The sequence below is a fragment of the Mauremys reevesii genome, linkage group 1, assembly GCF_016161935.1.
Source record: "Mauremys reevesii isolate NIE-2019 linkage group 1, ASM1616193v1, whole genome shotgun sequence".
In the NCBI taxonomy this organism is placed as follows: domain Eukaryota; kingdom Metazoa; phylum Chordata; order Testudines; family Geoemydidae; genus Mauremys; species Mauremys reevesii.
This window is the reverse complement of record NC_052623.1, coordinates 19,829,285-19,856,132: the sequence shown is the minus strand read 5'-3', so window position 1 is coordinate 19,856,132 and position 26,848 is coordinate 19,829,285. Positions and strand designations below refer to the sequence as shown.

At 40.1% G+C, this 26,848-nt stretch overlaps 1 protein-coding gene across 11 annotated transcripts in view; it reads right to left on the bottom strand.

The window, feature by feature from the left end:
* EMSY (EMSY transcriptional repressor, BRCA2 interacting) overlaps positions 1-26,438 on the bottom strand; it is a 70,783-nt gene extending 44,345 nt beyond the window's left edge. For all 11 annotated transcript variants that reach the window (XR_005599469.1, XR_005599471.1, XR_005599472.1 and 8 more), the window contains exons 1-9: positions 26,302-26,438; positions 24,091-24,199; positions 17,282-17,381; positions 16,657-16,731; positions 14,050-14,225; positions 12,352-12,504; positions 8,109-8,368; positions 4,074-4,350; positions 717-968 (exon numbers count right to left, since the gene is read on the bottom strand). Coding sequence is in view for 6 of the 11 variants with exons in the window: in XM_039541656.1 (XP_039397590.1) it covers positions 717-968; positions 4,074-4,350; positions 8,109-8,368; positions 12,352-12,504; positions 14,050-14,225; positions 16,657-16,731; positions 17,282-17,381; positions 24,091-24,160 (1,363 nt within the window). In the remaining 5 variants the exon portion in view is untranslated. The remainder of the gene's footprint in view (positions 1-716; positions 969-4,073; positions 4,351-8,108; positions 8,369-12,351; positions 12,505-14,049; positions 14,226-16,656; positions 16,732-17,281; positions 17,382-24,090; positions 24,200-26,301) is intronic.
* Positions 26,439-26,848: the final 410 nt, after the last annotated feature.

Genomic DNA, 26,848 nt, shown 5'->3' with positions numbered 1-26,848 from the left:
CAAGGACAGAATAACACTTTGCACTTTTATAGCACTTTTCCTTAAAATTTTCTAAGAGCTTTACAAACATTTCTTCTCAACACCCCATGAGGTAGGTATTCGTAAACTATTTTACAAACAGATCAAACTGATGCAGAGAGACTAAGTGATTTGCCCAAAGTCAACTGTATTAACCAATGTTAGAGACAGCATCCAGTCCAACTTTTGGTTCTAAGCACTGCATTTGCAAAGTCAATGTAATTTTTTGGTTTTTGAATCCAATAGTAGCAATAAGATATGGGTAGCTGGATTACCTTTAAACTTAAGTGATACAGCTGAAAAGCTGTTTGTTTGCTCAAATGTTTAAATCTTCAGAAAACTGCCATCTTCCAGGTTGCCAGCCAAACTATTGTTTACAAGAGCATGCATATACCTTTACAATCTCTAAAGGTAGGAAGAAAACTTCCTACTTAATAAGAGGTTCATTCTCTTTTCTACCAGGGGGAACAGAAAAACATCAAAACACTTTTCCACAAAGGTAAACTAAAATTATATCCTACACGTCCTCTATTAACCACCTTTTCCAGTTTCAGAGCCAAATTCAGCCCTGAGGTGCCTCCCACTGATGTCAACGAGAGCTGCCTGTGCACATTTCAGGGCAGAATTTAGCCCTTAGTTCTTGTATGGTAGTCAGACTTCACCCATTACTAATATTGCCCAAGTTTAATTCCAACTACCTGATTCTTGTTTGATCTGAATGGTGGGCTTGATGCCAGGTGGCAACTGACACTGTTGTGATTGCTGCTGGTGTGCTACAGGAGAAGACTGTGACAGCTGCTGCTGGGTCTGTTGTATTTGATGCAGCTGCTGTTTTGGGGTCTGCTGATGCTGTTTGGGAAACTGTGTTAGAATCTGGGTTGGGGTCCCCACCAAGCTTTTTGGGGAAGGTAGTCTGGTGGATGCAACTTTAATCGCTGACGTGGACACACCTGTGAAAGAGCAAACAAATGTGGATTTGACGATGAAACAAGTGAACAAATTTCTGTTCTTTAAATGCAACACAGCCACTTTTCCATTGCCTTTACTACTGTGAAAAGCACATGTAAGCATGCATAGGATCTGACAAGATGCAATGCCACCTTTCAATTCCAAAGTACCTGAATTTAGAGACAAAGAAAACTTTATGTAAGTTATCAATGTGTCAGCACAACAGGGTAAGATAGCTCAGTGGTTCTCAACTAGGGGTACGCAGAGGTCTTCCAGGGGATACAGCAACTCATCTAGATATCTGCCTAATTTTACAACAGGTTACATAAAAAGCACTAGCAAAGTCAGGGCAAACGAAAATTTTCTACAGATGATGTTTATACTGCTCTATATACTGAAATGTAAGTACAATATTTATATTGATTTATAATTATATGGTAAAAATGAGAAAGTAAGCAATTTATCAGTAATAGTGTGGCTGTGACACTTTTTATTTTTATGTCTGATTTTGTAAGCAAGTAGTTTTTAAGTGAGGTGTAACTTGGGCTATGCAAGACAACTCAGACTCCTGAAAGAGGTACAGTAGTCTGGAAAAATTGAGAGCCACTGAGATAGTTAATGCAGAGATCATGCTCCAAAGAGCTTGCAGGCTACTCTGTGCTTTTTGAAGTATAATTAACATAACCCCTCCCTTTCAAGGTTGACCTTTTTTAAACTGCAAGACAATAAAAAATTTACAGTACAATAAAAACTGTTAGAGGTTGAAAAAAAATATGGGGACATCAAGAGCATTAACACTAACCGAGAATGTTTGACAATGTGAGTGGTAGTGTTAGGAAGGATAACCAGCTAACGCCCTCTATTTCACAAGATGTGTGCAATACGTAACTTGGAAATCAGAAGCAGTCTTGAACAAGGTAAGCAAATCCAAGTCTATTTATCAAGGTATAACAATCCTGTGTAGTAATAGTGATTCAGACTACATTTTAGGCATGGGTATTTTTAGTAAAAGTCATGGACAGGTCACGGGCAGTAAACAAAAATTCACAGCCTGTGACCTGTCCATGACTTGTACTATATACCCCTGACTGAATCCTGAGTGCTCTGGGTGGGGGTAGTTAAAATAATAAACGCAAAGGTTTCCTCAGAAATATTGTAAGGGAAAAAAATGCCTTGCATCACTATCTTCTGAACTCCTCTGACCAAAATTAAGAATGCAGACAAACTACAGAAGAACCTATATCAAATCATCCTATACCAAAAGAAAAGTTCATGGCAATACAGGAAAAGACAGGGTAGAAAATGCAGGAAAACAGCAGGGGAATCCTTTGGGTTCCAAAAGGGACTGTGAACACTCTTAGGAGAAAAGGGGAAAGGGGAAGAAAATGAAGAATATGGGCCTTGAAGAAGTACTTTATGACAGTGTGATCTAGCATATTTAGTTATGACTAGAAGCCAGCAACTCCTGATTTCAATCCCAACTCCAACAGATTCCCTCTGACCTTGGGTAACCCATTCTCTACTCAGTTTCCCTAACTCTAAAATGGGGATAAAATGTATAAATACTTCTCCATCTCACAGAAACGTTATGAGGATTAATTGGTAAATACTCAAAAAGTGATCTGAAGACTAGATATGCCAAGTATTATGATTTATCTATTTTTGGGTTTCATTTGGTGAGCCTGTCTAAACAAAAACAAATTTCCCCAAAAGATTACCCCCAGAAAATTTAGTTATTTTTCATATCGGGGATGGGTAGGAGGAGTGTCAAGGCTGATTCCCCACTCTGGCACTTCAAGTGCAGAAGGTGGGAGCCCACAAGGATTCTAAAAATTATACTGGCCACTCCAGGCTTGTATTAAACTCCCAAGGTTACAGCTTCTCTCTGACCTTGGATGGGTAGATGCTGCCACCACCCAAATGCAAAACCCCTTGGAATCCGGGAAGGTGCACGTGGGAATTCCTTCCTGTGGGGTACCCTCAAGCCCTTTCACACCCCATATGGGGAAGAGCTGAGAAAGAAAAACAAATAAATCAGCTGCTGCCACCAGCTAACTAAAAAACATGTGCACAAACCTCTTAAGACACAAAAATCCAAATCCTGTTCTTAAATAAGGTAAATTTTATTACTAAGAAAAAGAAAGAAAATACATCTGAAAACTCAGGCTATTGCTAGATTTTTAAGAGTAATTCCAAAAATTAAGCACACAAAATATGTGGGAGGTTCAGCTTAAAGGTTACAAGCAACAAAAGCATCTGGGGTTAGCACAGAAGAATCCACAAGCCATAAGAAATAAACAAAATAAACCTAATCACATCTTTCTACACATTTTCTGATCTACTTACATATCTGGGTTCTAAGTAAACAATTCTAGGTATGATTCTGATGATTTTCATACCGGGCCTTCAGCTTCTCATAGCATAACTGCTGCCCTGTTCCCCTCTTCCCCGGAGAGCAACAACAGACACAAAAGGAAAGTTTTTTTCCAATTTTAAAAAGTTCTAGCCTTCCCATTGGCTCTTTTGGTCAGGTGCCTTCCTTTACCTGTGGACTTTTTTTTAACCCTTTACAGGTAAAGCAAGTAGAGAACAGCAACTAACAGGGATTTTATAGCTAACCGGCTGGCTGGGTGTCCATAAAAGGGAGCTACTCCCCAACCCCCTTCATTATCACAGGGAGTGTTTTAAAGGTTAATACAAGTCAGTTTGCGGTTACACGTTTTTAATACCGCAGTTAAGTCACCTTCACAGTGGAAAGCTGTATAATATTTTCTGGCAAGATTCACTTTGGAACTATACAATTTGCATATATTAATTGTTATGGGGAAGAGAAGAAATCTGGATTAAGGATTTGGTTATAGAATACAGTGGATTGGCTGCATTGAGAATCAGATGCATACCTATTGTTTTCCATGCACTTTACAAAGTATATGTACTGAGATTAGCAGCAAACAAATCTGTCTCAAACAAAGGAATGTGTGGTCTGCTCAATTAACATTTAAGCAGTAAACAGAATCATCAAGCAGGCAGGGAAATAAAGGAAGCTCAAATAAGGGCTACTATACCAGTAAAAATAACTGGTTTTGATAAATAACTAACTGTCATACCTTGTGCTACCGTTGACATAACCACTGACGGTGTTGATGACACCACAGCAGTCACAGCAATGGTATTTGGAGTGGAAGAGGGAGTGGAACAGTTGCTGCCGCTACTGCTGCTACTGACCAAAGAGGACTGAGAAGCTGTTATAACCACTGGTTGCTTCTGAGTAGTTGAGGCAATGACGGATGTTGGAACAAGCTTAGTGACTGCTGCGTAGTTGTGAGACTTGGAGAGAATGTTGGGTACAAATGTTGAACTTGGAGAGGTGGTTACTATGATCACCTGAAACAATAAAATTTAATTAATCACTCACATGTGTTTAGAAGTTTTATAGCAACTTAGTAATACACTACACACACGCGCAATCATATTTAGTTTTAGTGCTCTTAGTTTAGAGTTCATTTGCAGATCTGAATACACTTGCCAGCAGCAAATAAAAAGTTTCTCTTAGTTGGAGGCAGGGCAGCTAATCCATCACTTTCTGAAGGGACTATATTTTCATTTAAAATGGATACGTTTTTGCTTTTTGGTTATGAAGAAAACAGTATGTATGTGACTAAAGTAGTGTTATCTGATGTTGCTGACAAATTGAAACAAGACAGGTGTGAAATGTCTCAGTTCATCACACTGGGGCATAAAGTCTGAAGCCTGACTGTCACCATCACTCAAAACTGCTCCATTTCTGGAATTTCAGGAGGGTTTTAACCATCACTCTCCCAAACCTGCACATATTCCAAGACCTGGCAACGAGAAGCATAAATTCTTTCTTTAATAACCTATTTAACTGTTTGCCAACAGTTGATCATTTAGCTATATGGATCAAAACCTATTTTTTAAATGATTATTACATTTCCCATCAGTGCAATAAGTTTGCCCCTCCCTAATACTTATCAGTGAACCACCCATTTTAGGGATCAGAAGCAATTTATCCGAGAATCTATGGATGTTTTAAAGATAAATAGGAAATTCCTCCTCTCGGGGCACCACTTGTCTGCAGATAAAAAAATGCTGTACCTAGTGAATTACAATTGCACCTGACTGATCACTGAAATACCTAGAATTCATTCTGACCTTTCAAAAGAAAGATTTTACTCCTATGCAATTGTCTGATTTGAGAAACTAATTGTTTTATGATCTGCATACACATACATAACATATACACATAACATTTTGTTTTGATCTTACTGTGTATGTGCATACACAATATACTGAATGCTATATATTACATATATACATACAAGTTAAAACAGAAACATATATTGTATAAGCCACATAAAACCTAAGGAATACTCATCTGTCCTATACAGTGGGAAACTAGAAAGCAGAATATTCCTCTAAAGTACAATTATTAAGGAGTGAGGGTCTGAGCTATTATACTTTTTAGATACTATTTTGTCACATATGTAAAGAATCTAGTGAGGAATACTGAAATTGTATAGCATCCTTTCACTGGTAAAAGGTTATTTGATTAGCTGACCGACAGTAAATTATTCAGATTTTTAAGAGGAACATCTGTTTATTTTGTTAAAGACATTTATTGAATATATACTGAAGCTAATCTTGGCAGTTTTGAGAAATGCCAAAAATTTGGTCAAGAGATATTGAAAAAAGACGCAAGGGTAACAGTTGCCACTGGACTTGACTAGTAAGAGTAGTTAACTAGATTGTCCTCCTTTGTATAAAGCTTTATGCAATAGAAAAATGGAAGAGCATTGACATCTTTCAGTGGAATCTATGAATTTTCCTCCACTCTACTGAAATATCACCACAATCCTGAAAACTGTTATAAAAGAATTCAAGTACCACATTCAACATCACTTATTGTTTAAAGAACTGCATATCAAATTCAAACCTAATCCCAAACCTCAATAATTCTTTAAAATTACTAAAGTAGCATTATCGCTTTGGTTGGAAAGTATGATATACAAACTCAATTTAAAAAAGAGTATCACAATAAGAAATTATGCAATATGCAAAAACTACTACACTTCCTATTAGAACAAGTTTAGATCTTGTCGTTGTGTATTAGCATGGGACCTGAGTGAGATTTCACTTAAACTGAACTGTGCATATAAAGCAAAATGAGAAATCTGTTGGAAGGTTTTTGAGAACAAGTGACAAATACCTTTCTGTAAAGGCCTGAGTGAAAGATATAATTAACAGTATTTCCATTTTCAAAAAGATGGCACCTACTGTTCCATTCAGAAAGGACAGTGAATCATCAGATTGTAATAGCTTAATATCCTATCTTGTGCCTGTACCTTTCCTTTGCAGGTCTATTTCATCTTGAATTACTACATCCTCCTCTATAATCTATGCTTTTCAATTTCATTTTGAATACAGACGATACTAAAGCACAGGCTAAAACTTTATTTACAGAGTTCAAAGCACCTGCTCTGAAAAAGGAATAAGATGTATAAGTAGTATGGATAATAATATGTAGATGAGTACACCAAGCCCCGAACTGTACTAAATGTAACTAGCTTGAAGAATAAACAATAAATTACCCCAACGCAAAACTTGTGTTCATCCCGACAAATGTTCTGTCACTGGTTAAACCAGACTTTAATCTAAATAATATTTGCTGCATGGAAAGCAAGACCTTATATTTGATGTGCTCATGCTCATTTGCATGCCATTATCCAGAATGTTTTTCCAGCAGACATTTGTTTGAGCAGTGATACTTCTGGACTTCAGGGAACTAAATGAAAGCATCCCCTAACTTTACACAACTGAACAGACATTATGTAGGAAGTTACTGCACTGAACTAAGTGTCCAAAATCAGGACATGGGAAGTGTGCTAATCCACATAAAGTTAGAACGTAAATCTGAGTCTAACACAAAGATTATGGTGGTGAGTGGGGCTCAAAAGTCAAGAATCTCTCATTATCTGAAAAATGCTTTCTAGAGGCTAATCTAAATCAATACTCTGTGTCAAGGTCAAATTAATCTCTCATGTAAATCTACTGAAATCAATAGATACGCCAAAAATGAACTTGGTTTCCACTGTCACTACTGTGTTTAAATTTAAATAGGATTCATTTATTTTAGTTAATTAAAATACATCCAGCCAATACTCTGGACCCACAAAATCAAAATGTCATTTAGGACCAGTCCAAAATCTAAAACTCTCTCCCCAAAAGTCTGAGAGAACAAGTAGGTCTTGCAGTATGATCTGGAAATCAACAAATGCAGGATCCATTTTAAAAATATTCTACAGCTGAGGATTGCTTGCCTCCAGCCCCATTATGGTCAAACATGGCACTGTTAGTTTGAGTACCTAGGCTGATCTCAACTGCCACAATACTATGTAAAGGGAGTAGAATGAAAAGGAAAACAACATCCCCACAAACTCTGTTCAGATCTAGCAACAAGTCCTGCTGGGCCAAAGAGAGATCTCAGGCCTCCTGGAGGCATGATTTCCTACACAAAGTAGAGTGGGCCATGGAAAGACCAAACCCAGTTTTCTGGAATCTTACTACTGCAAAAATAGAATAATTTTAATTAAGGAAAAGAGAAATAAGAAAGATTACCTTTGACCACAAGTTGTTACCATCTGATGGCTGCTCATTGGCCTATGTGATCCAGTTCTCAGTGGACTAGTGCCCATATCACAAAACCCAACACCACAAAAGGTACTAACTGGCAACTTGTTGGCAGTCTCACCAGAGAGGCCAATAATTGAATGAGCATGGAGACTAAATTCCCTCTCATCCCTAGAAGGGATCCCTTCAGGTCAGGGTTGATGCACATTGGTGGGGCAGTGTGGGGGAAGCTTGCACTCCCACTGCCTGTGCTGTACCTGTTCTGTGGATAAAAAGAGGGCTTCAGTCTCCAGGACTGTCAATCCAGGTCCCTTCACACAAAGGCGCACTAAATTCACATAAGATTTTTGTTTTAAAAAGAGGGATTATCTTACCCAAAGAACAATCCTTAAAATATAGCTTGACACGTTTGTAGAGCAGAAAAAGCTAAATATTATGTTTTATTCATTGACGGAAATACAATTACATAATGCTTGGCGGATTCCCCCACATACCTTCTGTGTTGTTGTGTTTGTCGTCTGTGTTGAGGGTTTAGTGAACGTTATTTTCACGGGAGACATGTGTGGCGGTAAGGAGTTGGCAATGCTCTGCATGATATTACTCATCTTGGGGCTGCCACTTACAGGCACCGTGATAGTTTTAGTGACAGGAGTGACAGCCTTCGGGACTTCTTTCAGAAGAACAGGGGAGGAACTAGAAGAGTTAGTTCGTCGCCTTTTACGGGGCTTTTCATCATCATCTGAGCAGCTGACACCTGGAAGAACAGGACTTTTCAATTATATAGTGCTTTTCATCTGACCATCTTTCACTGCTTTCTAATAACATTAAGTGCTTTCTAACAACATTAAGCTTGTTAAGTCCTACATCCATTTTCAAATGGGAAAATACAAGGCAGAGAGAAGATAAAACCTTCCAAAGGTCACAGCAAGTCCATGACAGACCTGAGAACAGAATCAGCTGTTCCAATTCCCTCCCACAGATCACACTTGTTGTCATAATACTGAATTTCTCTTAAAAAAACAAACAACCAAGGGTACTGAGTAATTTTGCAGTTTAATTCTGGATAAGAAATTAAAAGAATGTAACAGCCAGTGTTGGGGTTTTGCTAGTCTGTGTAAAAATGGCACAAGTTACACTAATGAGACTGCATATGTGTGAGGGGGGTGGGGAGATATTTTTCAAGTGCATTCCTATTCAGAACGCCACATTCAGCTTTTCCAGCAGTTTTCATCTATGGCAATTATACACATGTAACTAAAATTTCCCCCTTGGCTTCGTCACACCATGCCCCCCTTATCCCTTGTGCCTTCTTTAATGCAACCCAGTATACTTGCAGCAGCATCCCTTTCTCCTTCAAATAGCTTCTGAAGTTCTATTTATCAAATGATGCATTCCTGCTGCCAGGACCACATCCCACTTTGCCAACTTGTGCCTTTAGCAGTTTGAAGCAGTGACTATTTTAGCACATTTTACTCACTGTATGCTAAAAAGCAAAACGTTTACCAATATGCAATCCTGCAAAAGAAACTTTTTGCCTCAAAAAAGTTTCTTCACCCCCACCTCAGGTGCAGAAAATATATCTGCTGTAACACTCCGCTGAACCACTGACACTAGCTTTCTAGAACATGCTCTTTTGACCTTGATAAGCAGTATGCACAACTTTCATAAAACACTAGACCTTGTCCAAGATTCTCTTACTTCAACTGGCCAAAAGGGTCACAGAATGTCAGGCATTAATATGCATGGATGTGTATTGTAACCACCTTTGACAATACCTCATACAGGCATGATGCCATGCTTATGGGCAATCACATAAATCAAAGGTGATGAGTTGAAAAACACACTCAATGCCTTCAGTTCATCTTTGTACAAGATGGCTGGAGATACTCATTCTCAGACCCTCATCTTGCAAAAGAAAATTAAATCTGCTCTCAGCAAAAATTCAAATGCAAAAAATTGAGGGATTGGCTGATTTAGGGGATTGAGATTTTTTCATCCTTGTATCATTTGTTTGAATCCAGACCAGTCCTACAGTCATTACTAAGGCTATGATTGTGTCATGGACATTTTCAGTAAAAGTCATGGACACGTCATGGGCAATAAACAAAGGTTCACATAAGCTGTGACCTGTCCCTGACTTTTACTAAAAACGTCCATGACAAAATGGGGAAGGAGGAAGGTCCAGCATCCTGCCCTGCTGTGGCTGGGAACTGCGGTCCCTGCCGGGCCCAGTGGCTGGGAGCAGGAAGGGACCCCCGCCCGCAGCGGCTGAGGAGCTGCGGGGGAATCCCCCGCCACCCATGTGTAGGCTGGGGAGCTACGGGCGATCCCTCCCGCCTCCCACTCCGTCTGCGGGACTGGGGACCGCTGGGGAGCTCCCACCACCCCAGGCGGCGGAGGTACCTTGCAGCTCCTGGCCACCATCGGCAGTGGGGTGCCCTGCAGCTCCCAGCCACTGTGAGCTGAAGTCATGAAGGTCTACGGAAGTCACGGATTCCGTGACTTCCACGACCTTCGTGACCAAATCGTAGGCTGAGTCATTATTATGTGATGGTATTTTTTTTAAGGTTTAGATTTCAGTTGTTTGAGCTAAGAGAACATCCATTTTTCTAGATCTTACATCTGAAACAATGTACCTTTCTATAGTAGGTAGGGCAGACTGATTTAAATCCAAGTGATTTATAACTACAAGTAGGAAATCTTGATTTAAATAATCAATTTTAATCTCCATTTGCTTTGTACTTTTTAATTATTTTTCTAAAGAAAGGTTTATTCTCACTGGTTGATATAAGCATTAAAACATGTTGATTTCCCACCAAATAAAAACCTTTAGACTAAATTTGGTATTTTTTTTCCTAACCAGGAGGATATACTATATCTGTACATGTATTTTAGTATTCATATAGCTTAACATACATTTATTCAAATTCTTCTTCTTTTTTTTTTTAATGTTAGAAAATGGTGAATTGATGCCATTCTTATGTATTAGGTGGTAATTTGTACCTGGCATGTGTGTCAAGATGCACTTGAATGGAATTTGGGATTAAATTAAAACTGTACAAAAGCAGCATTTTTAAATTGTTTCTTCGTTAAATAAAATTACCTTAAAATGTGCTGGATACATAAGAAAACAAGTTTACCAAAACATGTTTTGCATTTTAAACAGCTTGTTTCTGGTCACTGTGGGCCAAATATTGCAAAGATGTTTACATGCCTTTCTAAGGTGATTTCAGTAAGAGTTAGCTGCCTAACCTGTTTAGGCATTTTTTAATATCCCAGCAGACACTTACCTGCATCTTAAGGTGCCTAAATACCTTTGAAAATCTGACCTGATATCCTTCAAGTATTTAGAATTATTCTCATCATCTCCCACTTGGCTTTTATTCTTAGACAAACTTTCCTCCTTTTTCAACTCCCAATCATTTTCTCAATATTGACTGAACTAGTCAAAATGAAGAAAAGATTCTCTCTGCACCTGCTAATTACTTTTGGTTTCAGTTTAGTTACAGCAAAAGCTTTTCTGGAAAATGTAAATCGCATTCACTCCATTATAAAAGACTGAAAATAATAACAGATAATGACTTAATTACATTATATTACATTGTGACATTTATAAAGCTTGAGTTGACCCCAAAAGTTGTTTCCTCTCTGATTCTGTATGTAATTAAAAGCAAAATAAAAATTTGAGGAGGGCTCATTGATGCAGCATATTTTTTATTTAAATTATTTCAGTAGATTATAGCTCATTTACACCTTAACAGGTTATCAATTTCAAATTTAATTTTAGATAGGTTTATTTTTAAACAAAAATATATACACACATTTAAATAAAAAATCTGATTTAAAGTAAAAAAATCTGATTTCTGATTATTTTATAGTCATCAATTTTTATGCACCCTGATAGTAGGAATAGTCAAATGATGTAGTTGGTTTCTAAGCCAGTACTTCCCAACACACAGCAAAACTGTGGTAGTATGCAAGCCAGAGCACTGTGCAAGTAAATGATAATAGAATCCCTAGGTGAGGTTAGTTGTGTAGTTTGTTTAGAAGTTCAGCTACTGCTCAGAAAAAAACAGCAGGAAAACTATATTATTTTAAATTTATATTCTTTTGGTAATATCCACAAAGGCCAAATCCTTAGCTGATTTACATCAGGTAAGGCTTTGGCCCTTTACCTTGACATGCCATATCACTTGCTGCTTTAGGGCACGAGTGCTTGTAGGAAAATGATATTCCTAGAAATTCTCCTGCTCATCTGAGAAGGGAAAAAGGGTTTCTCCTCCTTCCCACAAATGATAAATGATTGCACTGTAGGCCAGGTGCATACTTTGGGGAAGAGGTGGAAGGGAAACCTTCCTCTGAAGCATTAGGTATGACCACATCAGAGGCAAAATTCCGAACTAGATGGACAAATGATCCACTATTGCATGGAAATTCCTAGGTTTTATTTTTCATACTTTGCACTTCTGTTAACACAGACATCAAAACATCTCAGAGTATTTTTCAATCAATGAATTGAGCCTCAACATACCCTCATCAGGAAGGGAAGTATTAGTCCCACTTTAACATCTTTGTGCCTTAGTGTATTTATCGGTAAAGTGACTTGTCCAAAGTCACACAGTAAACTTGAGGCAGAGCTGGGTTTAGAACCCAGATTAGCTGGCTCAGAGTCCTGTGCTTTAATCACAAGACCATCCCCTTCCTGTTTTGTTAATCAAAGTTACTGGTATCACTTACTTTTGACGTAAACAGTACTTCCACTTGGCAAGACGACTACATTGGAGGCTGGACTGGCAGGTCTGGGGGACTTCACTGTTGCTACACTGCCACTTGGAACAGGGGTAGATGTTGGGGTTGAAGTGGTACTTGTGTAGGAATAGCAAACCACCACTGAAGAGGAGAGAAGACACCTTCCACATAACTAAAGTAAAGAATTCCATTATCCTAGCACTATTTTGACAGCTTTGAAGATAAATTAAAGCTTAAGGCTTATTGGGTCACTATCCACATCCTTGCCTCTGCTGACCTGCTACTGTGGAGTGCTGGCCGCTCTGACTCAAGAACGACCATAGAATTAGCGGCTTTCAAAGCAGATTTAAATATGTTTTTATTTGAGAAGACCTTAAAGACACCATTGATATTATTTTCTTCTCTACTGATTGTGTGTTTTACATCATAGTTTATCTTGTATGTGTTTAGTATTTTAATTAACTTTGTTTTAATGTGCTTAGGACTCTTGTGTAGATCAGTGATATAAATATAAAATTGTTACTGCATTGTGCTCACTGGCATGTCAGTCCTAGAATCAATCTGAAAACCCTCTTTAAATTAAGACAGATTAATGTCTTTTAAAATGGTTTTCCTTGTTTAATTGCTGTAACACTGATGTTTACAAGTAGTAGTAAGAGAAAGCAGGTGGTATACTGTTTCCCAAATCTGTCAGAAAAAAACTAATTCGAGAAGTGTTAGGTTTTCTGTAACTGTGTAAATATACTGTAACTAAACCCCTAAAACAAAATAAAATAAAACTTTGCAGCTTAGATGGCATAGGGGGTATGGGGAGGCATCTTTTGACTTGTTAATTTAGTACGTTTGATGTGGAGGGACAAAATAAGAATGGATATCCACATCATTTTTGCAAAGTCACTTTTCTGAATATCACTATACCTTAAAGGGACCTGTAACAACTTCTTTATTTCTTTCATTTTTAGTAATTTAACTTTGCACCATTTATAACAACTGCCACGCTTTACATCTTCAAAACATTTAGAACGTATGCGGTTTACATTTTTGCCTCTTTCTTGGCATAGACAGTAAACCAGTCAAGTTCCTTTGTGCTTTTAGTCAATTTCATATTCCGGTTCCTAATGCACTAGCACAAGGGTTCTCAAACTTCACTGCACCACGACCCCCTTCTGACAACAAAAATTACTACCCAACCCCAGGAGGGGGGACTGAAGTCTGAGTCTGCCTGAGCCCGCTGCCCTGGATGGGGGAGCCAAAGCCAAAACCCAAGGGCTTCAGCCTCTGGCAGGGGGACTGTAACCTGAGCTGTGCCGCCCTTAGGCTTCAGCCCTAGGTGGCGGGGCTCAGGCTTCAGCCCCGGATCCCAGCAAGTCTAAGCTAGCCCGGCGACCCCATTAAAATAGGGTCACAACCCACTTTGGGGTTCCGATCCAGTTTGAGAACCGCTGCACTAGCACAATACTACATTTAGGTTGCAAAAATTCCAAAAGGGACTGCAAATCCAATCAGATTTCATGAAAACATTTCTATTAATATTATATGAAAATGAAAGAACAGGGTTTTTGTTTGTTTGTTTAAAATATAACCTACACACTTTGGATCTAAGCTAGCTGACAGTGTCCCTTTAAAATGTGCAATTATTCTTCTCACAGCGTCACTACTTGCAGTAAGATACTGGGATTCCCTCACCTTCTTTGTTCCCAGTTTCTGCAGGAACTGGAAGAGATGAATTGTGCTGAATAGCTGCATTGGCAACAGCATTAGCTGTTACAGTAAAGGCTGTTTGTGGAACCAGCCGTGGCATCAGCGGCACCAGTCGACGACCTTCTATAGACCATTCTGAAGAGCTGTTCGGTCCAGACATACTAAACAGAAATGCCTATTATGTGAAAGTGTTCTCTTATCCAGCATATTTACTGACTAAATATGCTTTTCCAATAGAGAAAAGCTACTAGATAACAGGATTTTTCTTCTAGTGACAACCTAGAATATGTACAGTAAATCATAACTAAAAAGGCAGTCTTGCACATTAGTGCATATTATACTCCTCGAACTAACTAAAAGATCAGAAGCACAATGTTCATGAAACAGCCATCAAACTAAGTGTGCTGTAGAAATAATCGTTTATAAGGCAGATCTCATTCTACTTAATTAAAAGTATTCTAAGCCCAATAACAATAGCCCAAACAAGACTGCAACATGTCAAATGACTCAGCCCGTGCATTTCACTTAACAGAGGCCAACCACCTGGTCTTAACTTCCAATTAGCCTCAATGTTTGAAGACAAAATAGAATACTTAAGAATCATGGTATCCCCTTTTTCTGCTGGGCAGAAATGCTTCTGTTTTGTATGACCATTTCACTGAATCAATGAAGCCAGAACTGTAGACTATAATTTTCAATTAGAGTTTCATTTGATTTATTACCACATACTGAAGAACTACTTTTAACTCTGGCTAACAGTACTAAGTAACTAGTAAAAAGAGCAGCACTAATTAGTCCATCTATTTCTCAGTTAGACCCAGATTTGTTTCAGCATCTTCCATAAATTTTCTTACAGTACTTACTGATTAGCATCAGTTGAGGTAAAATTTTAAATTTTTTTGTTGAAAATAACTGCAAACATGAGTGCTAACTCCAATATATCTAACGGTAATACTGCACTTTCCTAGCATCATTAAGAATTAATCCACATCAGCCAAATGGGCTCTCCGCTACATTATTTCTCAGCGAGAAAGACAGAAAAGAGATTTTTAAAAAGATATGGCATTCCATAAACTAGCACCTCCTTTGTGTTTCCTACTATGTGTCCTAGATTTTAATCCCCTTGAGGCAGAAACTGCATGAGTTTTGCAAATGGCTGACATCATCATCATTTAACAAGAAATTCAATTTAAGAAATCAATCCTGATTGTTTCAATACGTACGCTATTCCTTATTCACTTTTTTTTTAAAGAAAAAAATCTAAACTGCTATGCTATGTAGTTGTCTAATAGAACAGACTATTTCCAAGTCTTTAAACCTGAAACTTTTGAATGACAGTTTACAAAAGAATATCCCACTTTTGGTGAGTCATAAATATTGCTAACTGATATGATAGGCTCCTTATAGATGATTATTTTATTGTTTTTTCCCCTATAATTTCAGAGTTGTAAGAGTCACATTTAAAATCTATAGCTGTTCTATTATGTTAACTTATGAAAATAAAGAGAAATTCTTATACTCTAGCTGAACATTAAATAATTTAAGGCATTTCTTTCCCCCTTAAAATAAAAATCTCTCAAGCCATTTATTTCATTCTGAAAACTACTTTTATATACTAAGTATCTCACTTAAAGATAAGTGAGCACCAGTTTTCTCTCCCAATCATGCGGTCTTTGGGGAAAAAACTGTAGGGAGCCAGCTAGAGACTGAAACTGACACAACAGCTGCAGAAAGCAGTTCAACCATGTCCTGCTGAACTGGGGGATAAATATGGCCCAGCCAGGCCACACTTCCCTCCAGAACTGAGACCCACCCCTGAGAACTCCCCACTCCTCAAGGAACTAGGACCCACAGGGAATCCCCTTCTCCATAGCAATTGTGGGCTTTGGGAAAGAAAACGCAGCGAGGGGCCAGCCAAAACTGAAGCTGCCACAACAGCTGCATATGGCAGTTTAAGCAGGGACCAATGGACAGTGATGACAGACTGCTTTCTGAAATTTTCACTCCAAACATTTTCCTCAGTGCTGACTGCCTGTTTGCTCCACCCTCTCTGACCCGATCCTTCAAGGTTACCAAAGATCCTTTATCCTTCCATTTAGCTAATACCCTCCTAATGTAACCCCATCAAAAGGATTTAAACAAAACTAAAATCATGGCACAAACATGATGTTTGCAGCCATCACATTGTTCACCCTCCATATACATTATATCAGTTTCCCAACCTTCTGTTTGGTCTTATCTATTTAGACTGTAAGCTCTTCAAGGCAGGAACTCTCTCTTATACTATGTTTATATACAACACAATGGGGCCCGATTTTCAGCTGGCTCCTAAGCACTACCTTAACGAACAAAACACTGACTTGTTAACTGCAGATTTAAACAACTTCCACACATTTTCCTATAGTACATACTACAGATCTGCAACAGTTGAGGGTATAGTTATATGTACTACTTCAATAGTCAGCTGTGTTATCCCTTCAAGGTTGCTAGTGGTTTAAAATCTAGTATTTGGTTTAAAAGATAAAGGACTGCCCAATGGCAAGACTATTTGCTGCCTTATGGAAGTAATGTGCAGTACGATTAATAGCTTACTTATGCGCAATAGTTGTTAGCCGTTCATCATTTACGGCTCTCCGAACTTCAGCACGATGGCGCTCAGTTGAAATGCTGTCAAAAAAGAAAGCAGCCAACATATTTTAGATATGGAAAGACAAATATATTTATCTGATCCCGTTAGCGAAAATGAAAATGTTAGAAACAGCTCCACTCTAGTGGATGGAGGGGTCAGCATTTACATTTGAGAGAGTGCCACTTGCTTATCTCTCCTGTGGCAGCGGAAATAAAGTATTTTATTATTCAGAAGGTAAAAGAAATAATTCTCTGGCCTAGAGAATAGAAAGGATTTCACCACAGTTACTAGAGATTACATTAGCGGTTACATGGCAGGATTTCCAATTCTGGGTTGCAATCTTACAAGGATGGAAGTGAGGAAAAAAATTTCATTTGCAAGATAAGCAAATGTGACCAGGAATCTTTGAAAGAAAAATAAATATGGAATTCCCACTGTATTATTTCTGGAGTCTCTTTTCTGATTATGAATTCATTTTAAGAACAGAAGATGCCTCTGGTAGGAAGTGTGTGAAATGCTTTTAAAAGAAAACAGGCCATAAACCAATTATAAACTCACCACATTTACCATAAGTAGAGTGAGGTTTACCTAAGCACTTTGGAGAGTTCTCCAAGAAGGTCTTTCTTATCCTTGGTAAGGTCCCCCTGTGCACGCAAGGCACTAATAACTCCAGCATATGCCTCCAGTTCTAAGGAAATATAGAAATATGATTAGCTCTTAACCATTAACAGCAAAAAGGGAATAATAAAATCATGGGTTTAAATACAATAGATTTTCTATTAATGTATTAACATGTTATTAAAAAAAGGAGTACATAATATAAGAACATACGAACGGCCGTACTGGGTCAGACCAAAGGTCCATCCAGCCCAGTATCCTGTCTACTGACAGTGGCCAATGCCAGGTGCCCCAGAGGGAGTGAACCTAACAGGTAATGATCAAGTGATCTCTCTCCTGCCATCCACCTCCATCCTCTGACAAACGGAGGCTAGGGACACCATTCCTTACTCATCCAGGCTAACAGCCATTAATGGACTTAACCTCCATGAATTTATCCAGTTCTCTTTTAAATTCTGTTATAGTCCTAGCCTTCACAATCTCCTCAGGCAAGGAGTTCCACAAGTTCACTGTGCGCTGTGTGAAAAAGAACTTCCTTTTATTTGTTTTAAACCTGCTGCCCATTAATTTCATTTGGTGGCCCCTAGTTCTTAAATTATGGGACTAAGTAAATAACTTTTCCTTATCTACATTCTTCACATCACTCATGATTTTATATACCTCTATCATATCCCCCCTTAGTCTCCTCTTTTCAAAGCTGAAAAGTTCTAGCCTCTTTAATCTCTCCTCATATGGGACCCAGTCCAAACTCCTAATCATTTTAGTTGCCTTTCTCTGAACCTTTTCTAGTGCCAGTATATCTTTTTTGAGATGAGGAGACCACATCTGTACGCAGTATTCAAGATGTGGGCATACCATCGATTTATATAGGGGCAATAATATATTTGCCATCTTATTCTCTATCCCTTTATTGATTCCTAACATCCTGTTTGCTTTTTTGACTGCCTCTGCACACTGCGTGGACATCTTCAAAGAACTATCCACGATGACTCCAAGAACTTTTTCCTGATTCGTTGTACTAAATTAGCCCTCATCATATTGTATGTATAGTTGGGGTTATTTTTTCCAATGTGCATTACTTTATATTTATCCACATTAAATTTCATTTGCCATTTTGTTGCCCGATCACTTAGTTTTGTGAGATCTTTTTGAAGTTCCTCACAGTCTGCTTTGGTCTTAACTATCTTGAGCAGTTTAGTATCATCTGCAAACTTTGCCACCTCACTTTTTACCCTTTTCTCCAGATCATTTATGAATAAGTTGAATAGGATTGGTCCTAGGACTGACCCTTAGGGAACACCACTAGTTACCCTTCTGCATTCTGAGAATTTACCTTTTATTCCTGCCTTTTGTTCCTGTCTTTTAACCAGTTTTCAATCCATGAAAGGACCTTCCCTCTTATCCCATGACAACTTAATTAAGTAAGAGCCTTTGGTGAGGGACCTTGTCAAAGGCTTTCTGGAAATCTAAGTATACTATGTCCACTGAATCCCCCTTGTCCACGTTTGTTGATCCCTTCAAAGAACTCTAATAGATTAGTAAGACACTATTTCCCTTTACAGAAACCATGTTGACTGTTGCCTAACAATTTATGTTTTTCTTTGTGTCTGACAATTTTATTCTTTACTATTGTTTCAACTAATTTGCCCGGTACTGACGTTAGACTTACCGGTCGGTAATTGCCGGCATCACCTCTAGAGCCTTTTTAAATATTGATGTTACATTAGCTATCTTCCAGTCATTGGGTACAGAAGCCAATTTAAAGGACAGGTTACAAACCATAGTTAATAGTTCTGCAACTTCACATCTGAGTTCTTTCAGAACTCTTGGGTGAATGCCATCTGGTCTCGGTGACTTGTTAATGTTAAGTTTATCAATTAATTCCAAAACCTCCTCTAGTGACACTTCAATCTGTGACAGTTCCTCAGATTTATCACCTACAAAAGTTGGCTCAGGTTTGGGAATCTCCCTAACATCCTCAGCCGTGAAGACTGAAGCAAAGAATCCATTTAGTTTCTCTGCAATGACTTTATTGTCTTTAAGCACTCCTTTTGTATCTCGATCATCCAGGGGCCCCACTCTACGAGAGACTGATGATTCACAGCCATTTCAGCAAGTTACTCTGCCATATACAGTTGTTATATGTAGCATATTTTGTTGTGATTTCACAGCAGTTTCTCTAGAAAGCAGTTTAAAAGACTATGACTAGGTGCCACAAAGACCAACTCTGCAAGCACACACGTGCTCCCACAGACACCAGTAGGAGTGCCACACGCAGAGGGACTTGAAAGATCAGGCCCTACTTTTGTAAAGTACTATGTAATTTTCCAGGAGTAAATGAAATATTTATAAGATCTTTAACAAAACTCCATAGGAAAGATGGAATTTAGTTGGGATTGTTTTCAAATGTGCATTACTTTGCATTTATCAATACTGAATTTCATCTGCCATTTTGTTGCCCAGTCACCTAGTTTTGGGAGATCCTTTTGTAGCTCTTCGCAATCTGGGACTTAACTATCTTGAATAGTTTTGTATCTGCAAATTTTGCCATCTCTCTGTTTACCCCTTTTCCCATATCATTCATGGATATGTTGAATAGGACTGGTCCAAGTACTGACCCCTGGGGGATACCACTATTTACCTCTCTCCATTCTGAAAAATGACTTTACTCATGAAAAAGTTACTTCTATCAAAAGAAAAACTAATCTTCCCTCTAACATTCCTTTTTAATGAGGGGAAGACAGCTTTTTAGACTGTCATATAAATGTTGTTGTCCATGTGTCTTGCTTAATTTCCATAACATATGTAACTATTTAAAGCAGAAAAGAATGCTATCACATTGAAGCAACGAGAAACACTCAGATCTCTAATGTGCAACCAATACATCAAAGACAATGAACTGATTGAACACTGAAAAATGATTAACATTATTCTTTAGCTTACAGAAAATGCTGAAGAGCAAAACATGGACATACCACTCAGTCAAAATATATAATCCTAATATCATGGGGCATATCTTTCATATAAGTGGTGTTCCATCATTAAATTGAAAATATTATAGCTCAGAGCCTGTTGACATTCATATAACCCTGTTTTTACTCCATACATTGTTTTAATATGAACTGGTTTGGAACTTGCCATATAAATTGTCAGCCCAATTTATCAGTGAATGATTTACTGTTCTAGTTAATTGAACATTTCACACAAAAGTGTGACTGAAAGCCTTGTTTTAAATTAGCAATCTAAACCCTTTCCACACTACACATAGCTATACAGACCAACAAAATCAAATCCCAGTTAACATAAAAATAAGTATTAATAGGGACAGAAACAATAACAAAAAAGACTGACTAGAGCACAAATAGCAGTCAGGTAATAGCTGCCAAAATAAGCAAGACTTGTTATTTGTATATTGTTTTCAAAAGCTGTCAGCAAGTGAGTCCAGTGGACTCAATTTACACAACCAGAGAACCATGCCCCAAACAATTCCTACACCCACCCCAGTTCTGACTAAACCTAGGGGAAAACAGAGAGGACCCACTTTAGTCAACCATAACCCCTAAACCAGGACATTGGGCAGACAATAACTGCTTAAGTATTTAAGGCTAGGATGATGAAGCATTTTATATACCAGTCCAATTGTTGTCTTTAAAGTCAACATTTGCTAAGGTACCACAAGGTAATATGAGAGATACGACGATATTTTTCTGTGTTTAGACTATGAAGTTACTTTACCCGGTAATCACTAGATGTCTGAATTAAGGTTGGTTTTGTTTTATGGAGAGCTACTATAAATTTAAAGGTCTTAATATGTTTTAGCATCTTGGCAGACAGTGAAGATCACAGGACAGATGTAAAGCAGTGCACATTGGAAAACATAATCCCAACTATACATATAAAATGATGGGGTCTAACTTAGCTGTTACCACTCAAGAAAGATCTTGGAGTCATTGGGGATAGTTCTCTGAAAACATCCACTCAATGTACAGCAGCAGTCAAAAAAAAGCTAACAGAATGTTGGGAATCATTAAGAAAAGGCTAGATAAGAAGAAAGAAAATATATTGCCTCTATATAAATCCACGGTACACCCACATCTTGTATATTGCGTACAGAAATGGTCACCCCATCTCAATAGTGATGTATTGCACTTGGAAAAGGTTCAGAAAAGGGCAACAAAAATGATTTGGGGTATGAAACTGCTGCCGTATGAGGAGAGTTTAATAAGACTGGGACTTTTCATCTTAGAAAAGAGACAACTAAGGGGGGATATGATAGAAGTCTATAAAATCATGACTGGTGTGGAGAAAGTAAATAAGGAAGTATTATTTACTCCTTCTCATAACACAAGAACTAGGGGTCACCAAATGAAATGAATAGGTAGCAGGTTTAAAACAAACAAAAGCAGGTATTTTTTCACACAACGCACAGTCAACCTATGGAATTCTTTGCTAGGGGATGTTGAGAAGGCCAAGACTATAACACGGTCCAAAAAAGAACTAGATACGTTTATGGAGGATAGGTCCATCAATGGCTATTAGACAGGATGGGCAGGGATGGTGTCCGTAGCCTCTGTTTGCCAGCAGCTGGAAATGGGTGATGGGATGGATCACTTGATGATTACCTGTTCTGTTCATTTCCTCTGGGGCACCTGGCATTGGCCACTTTCAGAAGACAGGATACTGGGTTAGATGGACCTTTGGTCTGACCCAGTATGGTCATTCTTATGTAACCACCTTTCTCACTCCTATCCCTAAATAGTACAGACAAATTGTAACGTACAGTCTCTGTTCAGTCAAGGGAAATCCAGTTAAATGGCCAAAATAAGGTATAAAATTAGGTTTAACAAATGAAAACAAGCAAATTCAAATTTAAGGCTGCCACTTCATCCCATATTTCATGCTTCCTCAGCTATGTACTGCAAAGGACTCAGGGCAGTGCTAGATATCACATTAAGATATGATTTAAGTATTGACACATTTTTCTAAAATCTGCTATGGTGTTTAATTTACTATTGAGTATCTGAGCCTTGCAGAGTGTTCTAATGGACAGAGCACTGGACTGGAAGTCAGGAAACATGGGCTATATATGCTTTGCTCTACCACTGACCTGCTTTGTGACCTTGCTACAGGGCAAGTCACTTCACCTCTCTGTGCTTCCATTTCCCCTCCCTTGTCTATCTTGTCTATTTAGACAAAGTTCTTTCGGATAGTATACGCCTCTGTCTCTGTTTGTACACTTGCAATCTCAGTTAGGGCCTCTAGGTGCTATCAAAGTACAAGTAATAAATTTTTAAATAAAAATAATGGTTCAGATTCTATACTCAATGTGCTGTCTCTTAAAAACAGAACCCTCTCCCCCAGATAACCGAGCAAGATGAGAGAAAATAGTTTCAACCCCTTTCTCTCAGCTAATAATAAAGTTTTATAGCATAATCTGGGGACCTCAAAGCACTTTACAAACATTAACCTTCATGCCTCTGATGCAAGGTATGTAGTACAGTACTTCATCTTTTTTAATAGATGGGTAAAATAAAGCCCAGAGAGGTTAAGTGATTTGCCCAAGGTCACATAGGAAGTCAGTAGAAAATCTCAAATATCTAATCTCAACTCCCTCTACTGTGTTCAACCACTAGACTATGTTGCCTAAATGAATGTCTGAAAAGAAAACTAAGATCTTTCTTCTTCCAATTAATGCTATTAAAAGCTATTAAGTATAGTTGCCTTACTACAGGGGTAGGCAACCTTTGGCATGCGTGCCGAAGGAGGCACGTGAGCTGATTTTCAATGGCACTCACACTGCCCGGGTCCTGGTCACCGGTCCAGGGGGCTCTGCATTTTAATTTAATTTTAAATAGAGCTGCTTAAACATTTTGAAACCTTATTTACTTTACATACAACAATAGTTTAGTTATATATTATAGACTTATAGAAAGAGACCTTCTAAAAAGGTTAAAATGTATGACTGGCATGCGAAACCTTTAATTAGAGTGAATGAATGAAGACTCGGCACACCACTTCTGAAAGGTTGCCGACCCCTGCCGTACCACAGATGCATGGTACGGATATAACACCCAGAACCCTTCTTACTGATAGCCCTTTTCATTTGGGCAAAGCATCCAGAATTCGATGCATGGCTACAGCAATTCAATAGGCTCCTAATGTTATGACCATTAAACTAATTGAGGAGATTGTTTTCACATCTCCCAGCCAATTCCTGTCCTCCTGTAATTGAAGATTGGAAATATTGTATTGTGGGACATTTTCTTTCATTGAGTATCTGCATTACAGTAGTTTTACTGATGTAAATCAAACCACTGTGACAACTAAACATTAGGGTAGCATTGCAAGATTCATTTTGACCTTCATATGTTTTCTCTGTATAAAACCGAAAAAGCAGGTATGCGGAGATAGCAAACTGAGGAGTTACTCTCTTTTGACAGAAATGTCTCCTATTACACATTAATGTGCATGAAAACATCATAATTTGCAGTGTAGGTACCATCCAATTAAAATGATTCTATGAAATTAGGTGCATAACCAGCTCTATTCATTGAATACATAAAGAGCATCCAAGACTACCAAATACTACCAAAGCAAGTTCTGTGAAAACACTGACACCTACTGATCATTTTCTGTATCTTATAAGTTGATTGCAAACATATGAAAGTGTTTAATGAAGACAGTGGGCTGGTGATTCTTTAAACAGAGATAGATACACAAAGTCCCAGCAGCCAGTGGGATGGAGGAAGCAGAGACCCACAAATTGCATCTCACTGTACCCAGTTTGCGAAGAATCCTCTTGCATTCATCCCTGCTGAGATCCAGAAGGGTTGGCCACACAACAGGCATTCTTTTTCTGTCTTTGTGCTCCCACAGAGCTCAACCTCCCTGAAAAAGAATACAAATACTCTAAGTACAAGTCCATACTCTACATCTCGCAATTTGATTAGTGCAACCTCTCCCTTCCTCCAGCCTGCTCAGAACTTCACCAAGGTCATCTTCCTTTCCAGCCACATATTCCCCTGCCTGAACCCCTGCAAAAGGCGTCATTTCACTATAACAGAATTCTGCAACTTCACACCAGCCATTGACTTCCTATAGCCATTTCCTCAGACTAGGTCTACACTTGAAAATTATACTGGAATAGCTACATTAGTCAGAGGTGTGAATAAACCACTGTAGCTATGCCAACATAACCTCCATGTAGACACAGCTATGTCAATGGAAGGGTGCTTCCACTGAGGGAGCTAATGTTCAGGGAAATGATGTTCCTACATTGACAGAAAAACCTCTGCTGTCAGTATAGGTTGTATCTACATTGTGGGGCTATGGCAGTATAGCTCTACCAGAGTAACTATGCTACTATAGTCTCTTTAGTGTAGACACACCTGAAGGTCATCCTAGCCTCTCCCAAGAGCTGCCTATATCTTTCTCAGACCTTTTTTCATGCCATGCTCGCTCTTACATCTGGAACTATCTCCGAATTGATGTACAAGTCCCCTCCCTCTCCTTATGCACAGAGCATCTATTATAGGAAATCTTCCAGCTAGTGACTATACAACCCATGGGGCTGTATTTGTAATTTATCTGTTATGTTGCAGAGTGGCAAAAACATCATGAACATTTACTTGTCCAGGCACAATATAGGCACAGTATCTAACTTGTCCAACCACATCTTTCATCTTGCAGTGATGAAAACCACACTCATTAGAATGATTTTGTCCACCCACTAAAAAAATTACTCGCCAGAGGCAAACAGGTTAATAAGACTTGTGCAAGACCGTGACATACTTGTAGTGCACTTGGGCCGTTAGACTGAAGCGCCACAGAGCAGTGATTACGGTTCTGTGTTTAGCAACATGAACAAAAACAAAGCAGAGATCGCATCCTACACGTTGCACGAGATGATCTCGCAGAGCACACACAGGAAACTGTGACAGCCAGACCAGGATGCACCTACCCCCACTCCAAAATTCATTGTGCCTATTATCACTATCCTGTAATTGTTGGCTTTAGTGAAAACAAATGATCCCATAAACAAACAACAAGACATGATGGTCAAGAGGTGGATGGGAGCTTAGTTACCCCCAGTACACCCGCCCCGCCAAGATGGAGGAAGTGAAATGCCGCCTCTGACCTCCATACACTGGGGGAAGGAATAGGAATAGCTTCTTCTACCCCCAGCTGATAGAGCTGCTGCCGCTTTCCTCAGCCCAAGGTGGGGACCGGCTGAGTGGGGGAGGGGTGGAGCACACAGCACCCTCAGGCAAGGGGTGGCGGGGGGAGATACACTATCGCCCCCCTTCTCTCAGCTGGGCTGGGGGTTCCGTATGTGGGAGAGCTCAGCTCACTCCTCCCTCAGCCAGGGGGTGTTGTGGGGGGGGGGCACAGCTCCTTACTCCCTCAGCCAGGGGTGTTGTGGGGGAGGGGAGCACAGCTCCTGAGCCAGGGGTGTTGTGGGGAGGGGAGATGGGGGCACAGCCCCTGAGCCAGGGGTGTTGTGGGGAGGGGAGAGGGAGGCACAGCCCCTGCGCCAGGGGTGCTGTGGGGGAGGGGAGAGGGGGGCACAGCTCCCTGCTCCCTCAGCCAGGGGGTGTTGTGTGGGGGAGGGGGGCACAGCTCCCTGCTCCCTCAGCCAGGGGGTGTTGTGTGGGGGAGGGGAGAGGGGGGCACAGCTCCCTGCTCCCTCAGCCAGGGGGTGTTGTGTGGGGGAGGGGGGCACAGCTCCCTGCTCCCTCAGCCAGAGGGTGTTGTGTGGGGGAGGGGGGCACAGTTCCCCCCTCCCCCAGGCAGGGGGCCGGACGGAAGCCTCTCGCTCAGCCCGGGAAAGGGCAGGCTCAGCCCGGTGAGAGGACTCTCCGCCTGCCGGGCGGGGGGGGAGCCGGAGCCGCTCACTCCTGCGTCTTTCACTGACGTGGACACGGCACCAAACAAGCCCACGGAGGGGGGAGTCGCCCTCCCGCCCAAGCTCCCGGGCGGAGGGAACCCACCTGCCCGGCCGTTCCGGGAACATCTAAAGGCTCCTCAGCGGCAGAGCCCGCGTAGCTTCGGGTTTGTTTAGTGGCGGCGGCAGGCACCTCCGTCCAGCCAAGATGGCGGCAAAACAGCAGCCCGCATGCGCGGGCGCGCGGGGCAGTGTGGGAATTGTAGTTTCCCCTCATCGGCGCCCTGTCCACGGCCCGCTTCGGACGTCACGACGTACATCCGGCCGTGGCGCGAGACAAGGGGCGGGTCAGGCAATCAAACCAACGCGTCCAAGATGGTGGCCGAGGGCGGTGCGCGGGGCCCGCCTGGGAGGTGTAGTCCCTTTGTGTTTGACAGCGGGGCGACGAGAGCAGCCTTCCGCCCCGCCCACAGACTTGGAACTCACTACGGAGGGCGAGAGGGGGCAGACGTGCTGGTCGGGTTTCGCGGCTCGGCTCAGAGCGGGGCGAGCTACAAAGCGAGTTGCAACGTGTTTTCCCTGCACCCAGCGCCCTTGTCAGGGGGCTGCAGTTGGTACCCAGGGGCGAAGCACACCCAAGTGCTAACCAGAGC